Here is a 16,208-nt window from a genome sequence, read left to right as displayed (position 1 = left end):
CACACGTACTAATCACAATTCGCAAACACATACACGGAACTACCTCCGGTCAGCCCCTGTTCACCCGTATTAAGTCAGTCCAAATGTTTAGAGCCAAAGTGTAATCAAACCGAAAGGGGAAAAAACACAGACGAAAACTGAATTTACTAACTTAATTCCAGGGAAGCATTAGAACAAATGGCAAACCAGAGTTTACAACCATTTTGGAACTTTAGAAACGATTGAACCTTTACAACTTGAAAGCACTCTCTTCTAAGTTCTCGATAAATTTTGTTGAGTTCCCTTAAGTAGGTTGGACATTTTCAGGGAGGACTGAAAGAAGGTTGCTGTTAAAATTTTGTGCAGCAGCAAAACTGCAACAAATTGGAGCTGCAATGTTATCCTGCAAAAGTAGACAGTACTGTTTCCATTAATACAGTAAATACACAAACTCTAATCTGAAATCATAAATCAAGCGTTATCTCCATTTCCATTGTTATACATCACTCCAACTAAGATCAAACAAAAATCAACCCTCTCATATCTGCAAAGTTCATCCAGCTTACACATTAACCCCACATGATAGTTCATATATAGTACCAAGTATTACTCAAATAAAAGCAGAAAGCACAAATTTTGTTCCTTAGCTTTTATAAGTTTCTCCATCTTACATGCAAGTGGCAAACAGCTAGTAGTCAGGTAATAACCATCCAGATCACAAAACTATTTCACAATTATTGAAGGGAAGAACACAGATAAACACTAGACCGGCAAGGAGGTAACTAGGCAGAGAATGGAGAACTATATGAATCCAAAGAGCTTCATTACAATTACAAAAGACAGATCAAGGTAAATGTAACTTCACAAAATGATAATACAGACCATAAGTGGAGAAAACACGTGTGATTAAACACATTAAATTCATAACAAGTCGTTAATCAGTAGTATCCTTCCTAATGTGGAAAAATTCAACACATTAAATCCAAGCATCCAACCTTCCTAAATATGTTAAGCAAAAAATGACAAATAGCTAATCCATCTGCAGTTGCCTATCAATTGTGATGGAAAACCGAATTAAGATCTTAAGGAAAAAATTATATCATTTCTTAGTGCACGATTATCAAGGTTAGCAAAGCTACAAAAGTTTACTGTACATGTAACAGCCATCGTGTGTTCAGAGATATCTAAGATATACTAGATAAATATGCAAAGACACTATAACATGAAAAGACATATGTAAATAATGTAATGGCCATCAGATGTTCAAAGGAACCTAATTAGATCTCAATGCAGAGATAACTATAACATGAAAAGACATTAACTTACCTTCATCTAACAGATCCCTAAAAAAAAAAAGCCTTCATCTAACAGTTATTTGGGTAGATACTAAAGGTAAAAGTGCAAATTATTCTGAAATCAAGGACAGAAATGCCAGAAGAGGATTTAAGCACTTGTATGACATCTCTAATACATGATCAAAAAAATAAACAAGTTTAAAATGTAGCATATTGACCTCTAGAAGTCTAGAGTTTCCGTAAGCAAATGAGATGAATAAATAGCAAAGGTGTTCACATAAGCAAATGAAAGGGTGATAGGCAGCATACAAATACTAGCCAATTGATGTGCCAAGTCAAACGATTTCCATTATTTTAGTGATACAAGAGCATGTGATAGTAATTTTGTAAACCAAGAAAAGAAAAGGAAAAAAAAAAAACTTTACATGACTGCAGACATACTGCTATCCTAAATTTCCACAAAGCTCTTATAAGAGATGAGGTCTGAAGCACACCACGTAACTCAGTGTGGCTGATCATTAAAGAGCAATGTAACCTATTTGTAACATATGTCATCAGCAAAACCATAGCAAGACAGGACAATCAACAGAATTTTGAAAGGTAATAAATGATGAACATAGCAGCTTAAAGAGTTAGTAGAGTAAGCCGGAACCTACTCCACAAATGTTGACCATGACAAGATAATCCAACCTCAATTTGTACTTTTCTAAGTGTTTCTTCTGTCTATTTTTTCGTTGCAGTCTTCTAGAGGATTTTACTACAATCATTCAATCATAAAAGGATGTCCAGTGTGGCCACAACTTCTTATATATTATCACCCAAATCATCAAATTTGGAAAGCAGAGTCAAATTTAAGAAAAGGGCTGAAGGATATCACAATGAAGGTATGTCAAACTCCTCCTTGCACAACATACAAATACCTTTTATTCAATCTAATTCTGAGCTAATGTAATTATTCCATGCAGTTACTCAGCTGGATGCACCGGAAGTTCCAAAAAAATGCCACAGGTTCATTGCAGACTTTGGTTGTTGGTATGACCACTCACAGTCCATTTAAATATCGGACCTAATATATCTCTGGCTTTATGATTTGCAGCTGTAAGGAAAAAAAAAAAATACAGTGCATCTGTTATCACCTTGTCAGTGTACAAAGTTAAACCTGCAATTAAATGTTAAATGTCAAACATTCCTCCAGCCAATACATTTGAAATCCATAGGAGATCGTTTCCAAATATAATTAGCACCGCAATTCCTAATTTCAATTTTCTCTGGTTTCAGGGAGCACTTGCACTTGCTTGTTGCTAAAGCCATCAGCCAACAATCACGGAGAATACAAAACACCAAGTAATGACTCCATACAGAGGTGGCAATCAAGACAACAATGCCAACACCACCTTAAGGAGATCAATGATGAGAACACTGAAGAGTTCAGTGAAAATCAATCCCCAGATATATTCCCAGGCTTCCTAACAATTGGAACTCTTAGTGTAGAGTCAATATCAGAGGCCCCAACGCCAACATTTGATTTGCCTCATCAGGTAGAAAATGAAAGTGGAATGGCAGAAATGAGATATGACTTGAAGCTTATCAATGAAGAGTTGGAAAAATTTCTCAAGGTTGAAGCTGAAAAGGAAGGAAACACTGATTTATCCAGGAAAAACAGTGAAGCAAGCACTATAACCCTCAGTGAAGAGGTAAAGGAAGATGAAAATGATCACAACTCTGTCAAAATGTATCCCCTGCAAGGATATCTTTTTGGGTCATCCAACGAACTTCTGGAAACTAAACCAAAGGAAAAGAAAGAAAAGGCATCCCTCTTTGAGCTATTTACAAAGAACACAATAATGGCCAGGAGCTCCATCAAAGAGGCCGACAAAACCCAGAAACAAGCAGCAAAAGGAATCAAGTCGTCTGACAATCCGATAAACAAGATACTACACACAGCTCAAATTTCTCATAAAATCTCCAATTGTTTTAGTGGCCATGCAGCTGAATCATTTCCGAGTACAAGAAAACTCAACAAGGTAAGTCTTCCAACACTCTATCCCTCCCTAATCAAAGGAGCTGTTATACTATCCTGAATATTAATTACATATAGTGCTAATAGAAGCCTAAGATATAACTCAAAAGGTATGATTTTTTGAATACTGCTTGCTGATACTATTTTATGAACCGTGTAACACCATTTCTTCAAATTATGGACGTAAAGAGATAGACTACCTTTACAACCAGGAATCAAAGCTTGCACAAAATCAAAGACAATCATGCAGCCAACTAAGTGGTTTACTACGCCAAAACCAAGTCTAGTCTTCTAATTATTAGTAGATTAGCTAAATCGACTCTAGTTTCAGGTTTCTGGATCTCTTTCAACCATATCATCAATAACTATATACTAAAAGACACACCAGCAATGACACATGTCATCTTCTAGTGTATCCTTAGTAATTTTTATTTTTTTGAAAAAAATCAATTGTGGTATAAAATAATAAAATAATCTTATACTAAAATAATTTTTTTATATATGTTAATAACAAAGATAATTACTTGAAATAAATAAGATTTGATATACCTTTCCACACAAAATTTTATGACTATAATAAAAAGTATTAACATAATTTGCGACTTTGATTTACTTCAAGAAAGTAGTTATATATTTTCCCTAAAAAAAATATTTGTTTTACTTGTTTATTTATTGATTAGAATTCACATCAAAGTAGTGTGCATATTTTTTTTAAAGATTTTTTAACTTTTGTAAAATCACCAATTATAATAAAAAGTTGATATTAATTTTTAAAAATTATCGTGCATAACACGGGATCTAAACTAGTTGTATACTAAATTTATGTCTTACTAGTTCACTGCATTTTATGTTAGCAACCAACAATTATAAAAGAAAATGAAATGTTGCTGTGTACTTCAAAACTTAGACCATCTTATTCTGATAAATTCTATAATATCCCAACTTTAGGTGGTGTATTTTCATGATAATCCTAAGACCCTCAACTAGAGTCTTATTTTCAATGACACCTCTATGTAAAAAAAATCAAGAACACACTAAAGTTTCTTCTCTCTGCAATAATACATTGTGAACAACTTTTGTTCATTTATCATCGCATTGAGGTAGTTTATAATTTCTAAATTTAGCCAACCTTAATGGAATTGGGTTTTCTAAAATATTATTTTGAACTCTAAACAACACCAAAATTGGGTTAATTAACAGTAAATTATCTTAATTTAACGCTTCAGAGAAAGGAAAAAAAAAAAAGGTAATTGGTGCAATTAAAAAGATGAAAGAGCAAGTCAGGGTGTATCTGGGAATATTATCCAGTTATCCTGTTAGGGTCCTAGGGGTGTCATTGAAAGTAGGAGCCCAACTTAAGGATGCTATCTAGCAAATTATCCTTTTAAAGGTATATATGTAATCATGGGAAATATATTCCCAACAGCCTTTGGAACTTAAGGTTGTGTTTCTCAGTATAACATGGAATTAAGAATAACCTACATAATACAATCTATCATCCACAGATCAACCAGCTTTTCCACAAAAAAGTTCACCCTGAAAACAGCAAGGCTGCATATGCTGTGAAAGACCCCAAGGTCAGCAAGTACAAGTACAAGCACAAGACTCCCAACTCCAGTAATACAAGGGTAGATTCAGAACTTGGCAGTGAAAGGAGTAAAATTAAATGCTGGGGTACACTCAAGAGAGGAAAAAAACATTGCTCCAAGACCGATATGAAACTACCACATGATGCAATCACCGGGAAATATTTGGATCTTCCACAAAGATACACTAATGGTGAATCTGGTGACGCAGACAAGGAGCATTGGATCAACACTGATGAAGAGTGTAAGTGCACATGCATCATCATTGGTATAAATCACATTTAATAGTATAATTAATTTAGTATTATAATTATTTTTAAGTAACAAACTCCTAAGGCTGTCCTCTCTCATAAACCAAAATGAATGCCTAGCTTCACATAACCCCTCTTCCCCCATTTTCGATGAGAATTGATCCAGGAGCTTCCCCTTGGGAGATGAGGGGGTGCCACCACGTGGCTACTATAAGGACCTCAAAATTTAGTACTATAATGATGACAGATTAGACTACTTTTGCAAGGTCAACAAGATAATCATGAAGAATCATGCCAACAACATTAGAAAAAGTCAATTATCTATAATCCAACCAAGCTTCTGTTTTAGATCCTTGAAATAGTATGAAAGAGAATTGAGGCTGAGGTCTGAATGCGATCTATTGTCTCACGAGCCCAGTCAAATATAATGACAATGTCTAGGGCCCAAGAAACAAACATCCATATGACTTTTGCATGCAAGTAGATAATTAATTATCATACCGTTCTTTTTGCTCTCCTCAATTGCTCAGTAATAAATATGAAGTCGTAATAACAGCCATTAAGCTCATATAATGATTTCCAATTCTTGAATGCAGATTTTGTGTTGGAACTGCAGCAGAACGAGGAAGTTCAGGATTAGAAGTTGTTTAAATAATTATATTACATCTAGTATGCATAGAGTGTTGAGTAATGCTATGCATGGTTAGAAGTACATGAGCTCATGCAGTATATGGTTATTTGCAAGAAGCTGCTCTTCTATTTATATAAAGCTTGTGCTAGTGATCATTGTAATAAATCTTTCTATTCTTTTCTATGCCATTTCCAATGAACATTAAGTAGTACTCTGTAACAATCAGGTGTGCTGCTATTATATTCCTTTATAACCAAGTTTGTTTAAAACTTTACCAATTTCATTACATATTTGATTTTGAGTTTTTGACAGTGTGTTTGGTAACTTCACATTATAAAGAGGAAAACTTAGTAAAAGCATGAAAATGTATGGATTTCTCAATTTTACCATGTTTAATTAATGGGGAAAAAACATTAGAAAAGCAATATTATGGCAATATGTTGAAAACTGGGTCGATTAGATTTTCATAGTTTCATTTTCAATTCAATGGAAAAACTGTAAAATTGTAAATTACTCTTTTGAATTTCAACAGTTTTCCTCATCAAACTAAACAGCAAGCTAGATGTTTTTTTTTTTTTTTTTTTTTTACATACTACTTCCGTTTCACTACATTTGCATTACTTGCTAGTTTGGGATGTTACAAAATTGTTACAACACTTCCTTTTCTAGTATTTTTTTAAGTCTTTCCCATTTACTTTATTTATACTTGGCACATTCTTTCTCTCCCCTCCTCTCTATCTTCATTACAAAAAATACATCTTACATATTGTGTAATCACCTGGATCAGCCACCTACTTCTATCCTAAAACAACTATGGAAACTTAGCGCCAGTTTAACCAAGAGATAGTCAAGGAGAACCTAACGTCCATAATTTCTCATGGGACATCCTTTACTCCCCACCCCACCCTCTCTTCTTTATGAGGCAAAGGCCAGGGAGTAGACTCAAACTTACATTCATAACTGAATCAACAGAAAGACCATCGAACAATTCCAAGAGGAAAACCACTATCCTAGAATAAAAAACCTACCTCCCAATCTCCCATAGGCTGTAGCATAATGTAAAGTATTTCACTGCAGTTAGCTAACTCTAATCAGCCAATGTAATTCAAATTATTATCTACAATAAAGGCCAGCTTTTACAGAAAATCTTAAATAATCTTCTGGTAAAATTTTTGATAAACTAATTTTGTTAAAATATTGAACTAGTAATGAAAATTTTAAGTATGCAATATTAATTCCCCCCCCCCCCCCCCCCAAAAAAAAAAAAAAAAAAAAAAGTTAGATATTAATGGTTACTAGGAACGCATAAAATATGCTTTCCTGAAGAAGCAAATATGAGAAAACAAGCTTTGGCGAATTACTCTTCATCATGCAAGCAAACCCACCACATAGGTCATAGTGTCTAGCACAAACAAGGTTAGGTTAATCTTTTGTTTTTAGCCATAACTATGTAAACCAAAAGATATCGAAGGGAAAATCACTAAGAAAGTATTTGGCCGACAACCATAAAGTTTAACAATCAATCAATTCACAATGCAGCATATATTTATTTATTGGGTAATGTTATATGTAGCCAATTGGGCTATATATAAGCACTAAATATACTTCCTAAAATGGAATTAAGTTGGGAATTCATGATAAAATCACACGCAGATCAGTGCAATTAATGTTAAATTTTCCTCAATATTTCCTTTTTTAGCTTCTTATACATAGCCCTAAGGGCTATGTTTATTATTTTCCTTATTTATTTTATCAGACACTTCTCTCTGCTGAGTGCATTCCACAACATATCACAGTTATAACTGACACTAGTGTTTTCAAAGTGCAACACAATAATGGACATGTACATTACTGATAATATACATACATTCATACAACTAACATAAGATATTGTATTCAAGACATATTTAACCATTCAATTACATTATGAACCCATTCTTCGTGATCATATATTATCAGTTAATTTCATACACAGATATACTCAAAATATTCATGGACATTTATGTACATCAAGAGGGAATACAGTGAAAAACTTATCTTTAGATCCTTGGCTTGAGTTTTTGACTTCCTCATCCTTCAATACAGAACTTTCCTGTTTGTGATGATACTAAGACACATAAAATAACCAACTAAACATTTGATCAACAACATTGCCTATATCTCCTTACAACAAAGCCATCCAGTTCACTGTAATTTAAAGCCACACTTGCAAAAATGCAAGATAGATTAGTCTTTCAGTCAAGTGAGGTAGCCTGACAGCATAAATGATTCCTATTTCTGGGGATGTACAAGGTACACAATCCTATACACTTGATCCACCCCTATGTGCAAAAAGACAGAGTTGATTAGCTTTCGGGATATATATCAGCAACCTTAAATCATCTTGTGCAACATTACTAAGCTGCTAAGTGTACCAAGGATGTTGGGAATTTTATGGAGCAGCCTATATTTCATGGAAAATGTTCCTTGCAAAATACATATTGTAGCTCTGATTAATTAGGTTGTTGGTTGATTTGCTAAGATTGTTTGACAAATTCAGAGTATCTATCCATATAGGCTGTTATGGCCACTTGTTAACAATAGTTAGTTATAAAAGAAGTTTGATAAATTCAGCTTTTGGCTGTAAGCTGCTAACATGCAAGACATGATGGCTAAAAACCCTGGAAAAAATTTACGCAAGCTGCTTGGCTGTTTGACCATATCTATAAGCTGACAGCCAAGCATCACTTGCCAAACTAAGCATGTGACAGTGTGACACTGACTATTAAATGCCATGACACTTCATAAAATGGCGTCTACTATAAAAAACATGGTCATTAAACAAGATCAATGGTGATGGTAAAATTATCAAATTTCAATACTACCTACACACCATGTCACCACATATTAAGTTATGCTTTGTTTCATTTAACCAAACCCGCTGATCAAGTAAAGCACCATCAAAGGCTCATATATACAACCACCACACTTCTAAGTGCAAAAGGTTGACACCTACAAAAGGATCTAGGGGTTTGAGAAACAAATTGGTAAGTTCCAACAGCTGATATTCATTTCATAAATCTTTTAAGACAATTCATAGACCATTCCTCAAACAATATAGTCATTTTCTTATGTATTGATTACTACCAAGTCTAAGACATAAAAATGCTGACATCAGATCTAAATCAGAGCAACAATGTTAAGAATTAATTTCATAATGGTGGCAGCTCCTCTTTCAGAACACCACCACCTTCCATCCTCCATGATCGATCAACAAGGGGCGCTAGCTCTCTGTAATTCAGAATACACAATATCACCATTGATACATCCACAGCATAGGAAGGAGGGGCAAAAATTAAGGAAAGCTTACTTAAGATCATGGCTGACAACAAGTAGAGTCAACTCCTTCTTCAGATGCTTCAGTAGTTTAGCCACATCTGCCCGTGCTTTCCAATCTACCTCAATCAATTAATAGATAGATATTTAACTCAGACCAACAAAAAGATGCCTTCATAAATTAAAATAGTAGGAAGACTACAGCGATCAAATTCTATCAGCCATTTTCATGCATTTTTCCAAAATACTAATATGTGTCTTGTACAAAACAACAGGCAAAAGCAATCCAGCATAATTTTCAACCTTCACCTAAAGACAGTATGGTATATCACTTATGTGTATGTACCCGTATTCATCCTTAGCAAGACACTGAGACATAAGTTACTAAGAAAAAAGTACTAGGCACTCCATCCCTGTTGGGGTCATTTTTTGGGATCTGAATTGAAATACCACATGTATTCTAAAAATTAAACATTACCACACATCAGGGTAGTCTTTAATGGAGTCCTTAGTTGGGGACTTAAGGTCTATGGATTTCATTAGGAATAATGTAGATAGTTTTAACTTATCATCCTATCTTTAGAAGTGGTCAACTATTTATGGGAGAAACTGAAATAAAAAATGTTAATGAGTTAGGCAAGCAGGTGGTAATACAAGTAAATTATAAATAGAAAAAAAAAAAAAAAAAAAAAAAATTAAAAAAAAAAATTGCATCTTCATACCAAGACCAGCTAGGGGCTCATCTAGTATCAACAGCTCTGGAACTTGAATCTGAAACAAAATTGAGAAAAGTTAACAAACATTCTGGATCACTGCAACCAAATTATTGATGTCTTAGTTAAACTACTACTAACTCGAGTACCTCCATTCTTTTTTGAAAGTTGGAGTTGCTGTAGATACTCATATTTAAAAGAATGGAGAGGGTGTGAGTAGTTGGCCATGTCCGCATGTTAGCAGGAAAAAGAGTTTGTCAGTGGGGTTTGGTTTATACAAGGAAAAGAAAGAATATAGACAGTTGTATAAGGGCTTAAGGTAAGGAAAAGAAAAAAATATATATTAAGTGTTGCATGTCGGACAATAAAAAATAGGAATAAGGTAGAAGTGTAACAAACAATAGGGAACGGCCAAACGGGTGTTAATTGAAAGCATAACTATCAAAAAGGAATGGAAATGGTATTTGTATTACCTCCATTTCATAATATTGGGTACCCACACCATCCAAGGATGGAATTTAATTGTTATATTTTCTCAATATATATTGATAAAATACATAAAGCCTTGAATTTCCTCTGTGTTGAGTTATTGCAATAATTGGAGCTTCACACTTCCCAACGCATTATTTAAACCATTAATATCTTCAACTATCTCCAACTACAAATTTTAAAAAGTTGGTATTATGAATGTATTTCCTAACGTAAAAATCACAATAGATTGTCACATGGTATTGTGTGAATAGTGTAAAACCGAATTGGTGCAATGATTAAAGAACAGAGGAAGTATCATAAGTATTTTACAATTCAAATGTTGTAGCTTTGAAAAATTCTAACCAATATAATTATTTAAAAATATATGCATACATATCAAAGTTCAAACGCAAAAAATGTAGGTGTGTTACGTTATGAAATGGAGGGAGTAAATACCAAGATGGATGCACACAATAAAAGCTCTTACTAATTGAATGGCAAGAGCAAGCCGTCGCTTGTATCCACCACTAAGAGATTGGGGATCTTTATCGAAGGGCACACCATCCAAACCAACCTAACAATTAGATAAATGCAAGTCAAAATAATACAAATAGTAGATTTAATCAAAGATCCCTCATTAAAATAATATAATTTTCAAAGAGAAACAATACCCAATTTAGAGCTTGTGCAAGATTCGAAGCAAGGTGTTCCCTTATTTGAAGACCTCCCTTTTGCTTAGGCCAGGCGAATGTTACCTCCTCCAACAGCGTATCGGCCAGAAAGTATCTGACACCATCACAAACACCAAGTAGGGACTTCAGGCCACTGATAATCTAGAAAAAATACATAAAATAAAAAACAACTAAGGATATATCGATCATCGTTTCACTTAGGCAGGTGTGTGTGTGTGTGTGTGTGTGTGTAAAGACCATACCATTACACACATCCTACTTCTCATATGCATTAAAAGCTACTTTCTAGAAGCAAAATTAAGAAATCCCATTGACCAACCACATAATTAGATGAAATGCAGCCCCTAATCCAGCAACACTGCACACCTTTCAGGAAACTGGAAAACTATACCAACTCGCTGTGGTGGTAATGACTCAGGAGGCTGATTTGGAGATCCATCCTCTGCATATCTTTGTAGAATGATGGAACCTGATGTTGGTTTGTTTAATCCAGCAAGTAGCTGCGAACAAAGAAAAGTTAAAAATTAACAGACTAACATAAACCACAAGAAGATGAGATGATGATGGTACTGCCAATAAAATTATTAAAACCTGCAGTAATGTTGTTTTCCCACTCCCACTCCGTCCAAAGATTAAGCCAAAACTGAGGAAATCATAATATGAGGTCAGCTTTTCAATTATTTTTTACAAAATAAACACCAGACAGTAAAGAGACAAAGAAAGGAGAAAGCAGGCTCCAATCCATAACAAAGATTTTTCAAGCTACTAAATACAAAAATTGGAGTAATTTAATTCAGAAAAATACCAAATGAAGCATACCTTTTTTGTGGAAGACAAAAGCTTACGTCATTCAGAATATTGAGCTGAGTGCCAGGTGGCTTATAACAGAGCTTCCTAACCTTGCAGGAACCAAAAAAAAAAAGGGCACATGAGTGTTACAGTGTCCACAATATGTAAATGTAAAGATAATTTTCCATCGGATTCATCAAGATTCTTCAATAAAGTTTTAAGAAGCAGACTGTACCCATAACAATGAGAACTAAGAAAGTAAGAAACTAATTTCATCTAAAAGCAAAACAAAAAGGTATGTTCCTAAAAGCACTTAATAATATTGTTGATTGCTATTTCATAAATCTGCAATCAAGGAATAGAAGGTCACCTCATGTAGAAATATAGATGAAAAGATATGATAGCATCAATAGTAGAAGCAGGGGCTGGAACATACTCAGCTGACGGATTTTTCAGGATATTGATCCAGCTGAATTTCCTTTTAGATAGTCGCTACTCAATGAGTTAAGCAAGACTAATTTATTACTGTAATTGTAAGAGACCAAAGAGTTCTTGTAAATATAGGAGCCAGATAAGCTATTACACTGCTTAAGCAACTTACTCAAGGAAGAGATTTTATATAATTGATATTACTAATTTTCTTTGATATAAAAATTAACTGACCGTCTGATAGACTGATTCTATATATGCTAAGATCATTCTACTATAATACATCACATTATTGATTCTACTCCCTCTGTTTCGTAATAATCGCAAAGTAGGGCTGACACAAAGTTTTAGGAAAACTATAGGGTTGGGACCAAAAGAAGAATTTTTTGATATAAAGTATAGTTAGTGGGGATATATACATATATTTTTGAAGAAAGCTATGCTAGTATTAATTAAACAAGGCAAAATCCGTGAGTACATACGGGGAAACCTTAATAGGATAATGGTTTTCCACACTTGTTCACAACCAAAAGGTACTAGCTTAGCGAGATGGTGCGCAACAAATTACCATCACGATTTATATGAGACTAACCGACTTAAAAGAAGAACTAGCAAATAAAATGTCACCAAAGACCGAATCCAAATCAGTGAAATGAACGGCTCCTTTGGTCAGTCTCCGCACTAGTGGGGATATATATTTAATTGATAGTAGGAGCGAGAAAAAATAATAATAATAATAATAATAATTTTAAATAAAATAAAAATAAATTTAAAAAAAAAAAAAAAAAAAAAAAAAAAACCTAGTGTAAGTGGGGTTGGTTGAAGAGAGAAAAAATAAATTAGTTGTGGGTCATTACCAAAAAAGGAAGTGTTGCAATTATTGTGAAACGGATGAAAAAGGAAAGTGATGTGATTATTATGAAACGGAGGGAGTATAAAGAAAGTTTTTCGATGAAATCTAAGACTAATGGTACTCACATGCAACAGAAGCCTAAATCTGGTTATTGGAAATGCGGAAAAAGCATCTGTCCTACAAGGGTCTTCAATGTAAAATGTGCCATGAGGTTGTTAATTAGTGAGGTCAGCCCACACAGTTGCAATTATCAGGATAATCTGATACAAGTTTGGCAACTCTAGATAAAAGGGTAGTTGATCTATATGAAACTACAAGTTGTCTATCAGGAAGTATTAAATCAATCAACTGCTCATGTTTGGACTACCACTCTATTGATCTATTCTGAGGGATACCACAGAATACAGTGGTAAAGCTGCCAACAACAATTTATCTAAGGGGAGAACAACGAGAGCCCTCAGTATAAAAAGCTTAAGAAGGTGCAATCAAAAAGTATTGCTTCTCACGAGATCAATAAGATAGGGATTATTTTAAGGAATACTATTTGACCCATTTACTCCATTGCTGTAATCCATTTCAGTGGTACACTACAGTTTAAACTGATTTTATGACATTGATTTGGCTCATATATTTTTTTGCAGATCTTTCTCAACACACCGTAATCCCTAATTTTCTCCCAGAGGTAGATGTAACTAGAAGTTCTAGAACCACACCATAGGACATCTAAATTAGACAGATCCACATTTCTTTATCAACTGTTTGTTATACCAAATACCTGATAATGTGCATTTTTAATTTTATGTCAAGTAGGACTGCTTTTTATTATTATACAATACTTTAGACTGTGTAATATGCACATCGTAATATGCAGTAATATGCACATCGTAATATGCAGTAATATGCACATCATAATGGCTAAATCAATGATAAAATAAAAGGAAAATACGGTCACAAATATTTGCATAAGTTTACACAGATTCTCACCATTGATGTCATAGTAATGCAATCAACTTAAATTGAACCATCAAGGACCAATAACAGCAACATAAAATACTAGTATGTACTACCTACTTGTTAATCCTCTCATGTGTTCCGTTCACCAAGAAGGAAGAAACACCCCTCATTGCTAGAATAAGTGCTAAATAAAAACATAAAATTCAAACAATCTACTTCACATATCAGCAACAATATGATTGTCTTTCAATATTTTTTTCCCAAAAAAAGGTAAAAATCAATGGAAATTTACATGGTTGCAAAACTGTAATAATTTCCTTTTCTATTTCATCCAAATTCCACCAAATTACAAAAGAGAAACTTCACTGATTCTTCCTACAAATTCCCTTTTTCCCAAACATTTGCAATATAAGTGGGTGTGAACCGAGAAATTAGCTGACTAAACCCTAAAAATCAATTAACAATCACAAAAACCATAGAAAAATAATTGAAAGTCAACAGTCAATTTGATTTTGTTTTTTCCACAAACCCAATTAAATTTTTTCTATAATTTGACCCAGAAAAAAATTCAAAGTATACCCTAAGTCAATCATCATGTGTAATCAAATTAAAATAAAGTAAAATGCATTTGCACATGATAAATTGTAATGTAATTACTTCAAAGAAGGAATGGTCGCATAAGATTCTCAAAGACTGATTCTGGCATGACTTCAATCTGACAAAGAAAAGTTAAAAACTAGTCAAAATCACTAAAACACCAGAAAAAACGGTGAAATTACAGATTAAATTGTGATATAAATTTCATAAGATGAACATATAAAATAATAGAGTAGAGAAAATTGGAATGATTGGAAGAAGATGACGACTTACTTGAAGTTGGTGGGAAGTGAATAAAGTGGGGTACTCGTGAAATTGGAATGATGTATGAGAGGGGAGTGAGCTGCCATGCTCACTTCCATATCTCTCTTTCTCTCTCCTAAGAAGGTGAATTAATGGTGATTTTGAGAATGAGGAAGATGATTAACCAACACAAAATTGGATGAAAATAGACAAGCCCATTCCACTAGCAGTGAATCATAATGGGTTGGGTCACTTAGGTGGTTGGGTCAGATGTCTCGCATTTAACCTCGATTCATTTTTTATACTCCCTTCGTTTCGTAATAATCGCCAATCCATTGCATTAGCAATGAATTGATATTGGTTTAGTTGACTTGCATCTTACCTCGATTCAATTTATAATTCAACAATCGCAACATTTTTCTTTTATATTTGTTTTACGCATAATAATTGCAGCACTTACTTATTTAATAAGTATCCATTGTTATTTTATTATTTCTCTCTCCTATCAACCTCACTTACACTATGGAGTACTTTTTTTTTATTTCTCTCTCCTACACACTTACCGCGTAAATATATCCCCAGTAACTATATTTTATATTACTCCCTTCATCTCATATTTACATGCCTATTTCTCAAAAAATACGGAAATTAAAATTAATGAAGGGAGTGGAGAAATGTTGTATGAAAAAACATAAAAGGTATAGAATATTGTATGAGAACAATAAAAGGTTGATAATGTTGTATGGTAAAGATAAAAAATAAGTAATGATTTTTTTAGATATATGTATTTTTTATGGAAAAGGTAAAAAGTTTATTGAATTATGACAGAATTATGTGATATTTTTAGATTCAAGCACAATATTTTGGGACACCCAAAATGGAATACAGGCAAGTTATATATGTCGGAAGGAATATAAAATTCTTCTTTTGGTCCCCACCTTATAAATTTCCTAAAAAGTGTTGTGATTATTACGAAACGAAAGGGATTATCTTATGAATATTGTTTGGACTAATTATACTCTCTAAAATGTTTACTTACTTATTTGTCTTCATTATTAATTGTCTCTTAACTCTTGAGAATAGTGTGTATACATTTGTACCCTAAAAATATTTGTTCGCATGTTGTTACTTTGTTAATGAACTAAATTTGTGATATAAGGTCAAATCAAAAGAGTTCTCCAAACATGTCTGCCTACAACGCATGTTTCGCACATGTTAATCACCCTAGTTACATAAAAAGCTTTAGTTTATGTCGTTTTGGATATGTTTTTCTAGTACGAAGTACATTATATAATGATATATATATTTGAACACCATTGTTGGGTTAGATTGGGTTAGTTATGTTGAATCTACTCGTTTCATTTCATCTATTCTTGTTATAATTACTTCG

The 16,208-nt window shown here is 33.5% G+C and overlaps 2 protein-coding genes across 5 annotated transcripts; one reads left to right on the top strand and one right to left on the bottom strand.

Moving 5' to 3' along the window:
• Positions 1-127: 127 nt before the first annotated feature.
• Positions 128-15,024, bottom strand: LOC145562104 (ABC transporter I family member 11, chloroplastic-like). Of its 4 annotated transcripts, XM_081622281.1 has the most exons (12): positions 14,849-15,017; positions 14,636-14,693; positions 11,773-11,852; positions 11,545-11,596; positions 11,320-11,453; positions 10,933-11,047; positions 10,749-10,835; positions 9,800-9,848; positions 9,112-9,196; positions 5,633-9,032; positions 2,195-2,370; positions 128-382 (listed from the first exon to the last, which is right to left on the bottom strand). In XM_081622281.1, exons 1-10 carry the CDS (start codon positions 14,935-14,937, stop codon positions 8,954-8,956), a joined length of 828 nt encoding a protein of 275 aa, XP_081478407.1. In that variant the 5' UTR covers positions 14,938-15,017; the 3' UTR covers positions 128-382; positions 2,195-2,370; positions 5,633-8,953. The 4 variants fall into 4 exon arrangements, with proteins under 4 accessions (XP_081478407.1, XP_081478408.1, XP_081478410.1 ...); XM_081622282.1 differs by lacking the exons at positions 128-382; positions 2,195-2,370 and adding an exon at positions 9,940-9,967 and having other exon boundaries at positions 8,979-9,032; positions 10,718-10,835; positions 14,849-15,024; XM_081622284.1 differs by lacking the exons at positions 128-382; positions 2,195-2,370 and having other exon boundaries at positions 8,979-9,032; positions 10,718-10,835; positions 14,849-15,023.
• On the top strand, positions 2,234-5,848 carry LOC145562103 (protein LAZY 1-like). Its single transcript, XM_081622279.1, has 4 exons — positions 2,234-2,306; positions 2,553-3,298; positions 4,800-5,124; positions 5,728-5,848. The coding sequence occupies exons 1-4, from the start codon at positions 2,234-2,236 to the stop codon at positions 5,769-5,771; spliced, it is 1,188 nt and encodes a 395-aa protein (XP_081478405.1). The 3' UTR covers positions 5,772-5,848.
• Positions 15,025-16,208: the final 1,184 nt, after the last annotated feature.

Source organism: Chenopodium album, chromosome 10, assembly GCF_948465745.1.
Source record: "Chenopodium album chromosome 10, dcCheAlbu1.1, whole genome shotgun sequence".
Taxonomy (NCBI): Eukaryota; Viridiplantae; Streptophyta; class Magnoliopsida; order Caryophyllales; family Amaranthaceae; genus Chenopodium; species Chenopodium album.
This window is presented reverse-complemented; position numbering and strand designations above follow the sequence as displayed.

Bases quoted from the DNA above. Each gene is read 5' to 3' on its own strand.
- LOC145562104 (XM_081622281.1), bottom strand. From the start codon at position 14,937: ATGGAAGTGAGCATGGCAGCTCACTCCCCTCTCATACATCATTCCAAT. The intron at 11,048-11,319 runs GTGTGCAGTGTT...TGATGGTGTCAG, and splicing joins GTTTTCCAGTTTCCTGAAAG to ATACTTTCTGGCCGATACGC. The intron at 9,033-9,111 runs GTAAGCTTTCCT...TCTGAATTACAG, and splicing joins GTTGTCAGCCATGATCTTAA to AGAGCTAGCGCCCCTTGTTG.
- LOC145562103 (XM_081622279.1), top strand. From the start codon at position 2,234: ATGCAGTTACTCAGCTGGATGCACCGGAAGTTCCAAAAAAATGCCACA. The intron at 2,307-2,552 runs GTATGACCACTC...CTCTGGTTTCAG, and splicing joins ATTGCAGACTTTGGTTGTTG to GGAGCACTTGCACTTGCTTG. The intron at 5,125-5,727 runs GTAAGTGCACAT...TCTTGAATGCAG, and splicing joins GATCAACACTGATGAAGAGT to ATTTTGTGTTGGAACTGCAG.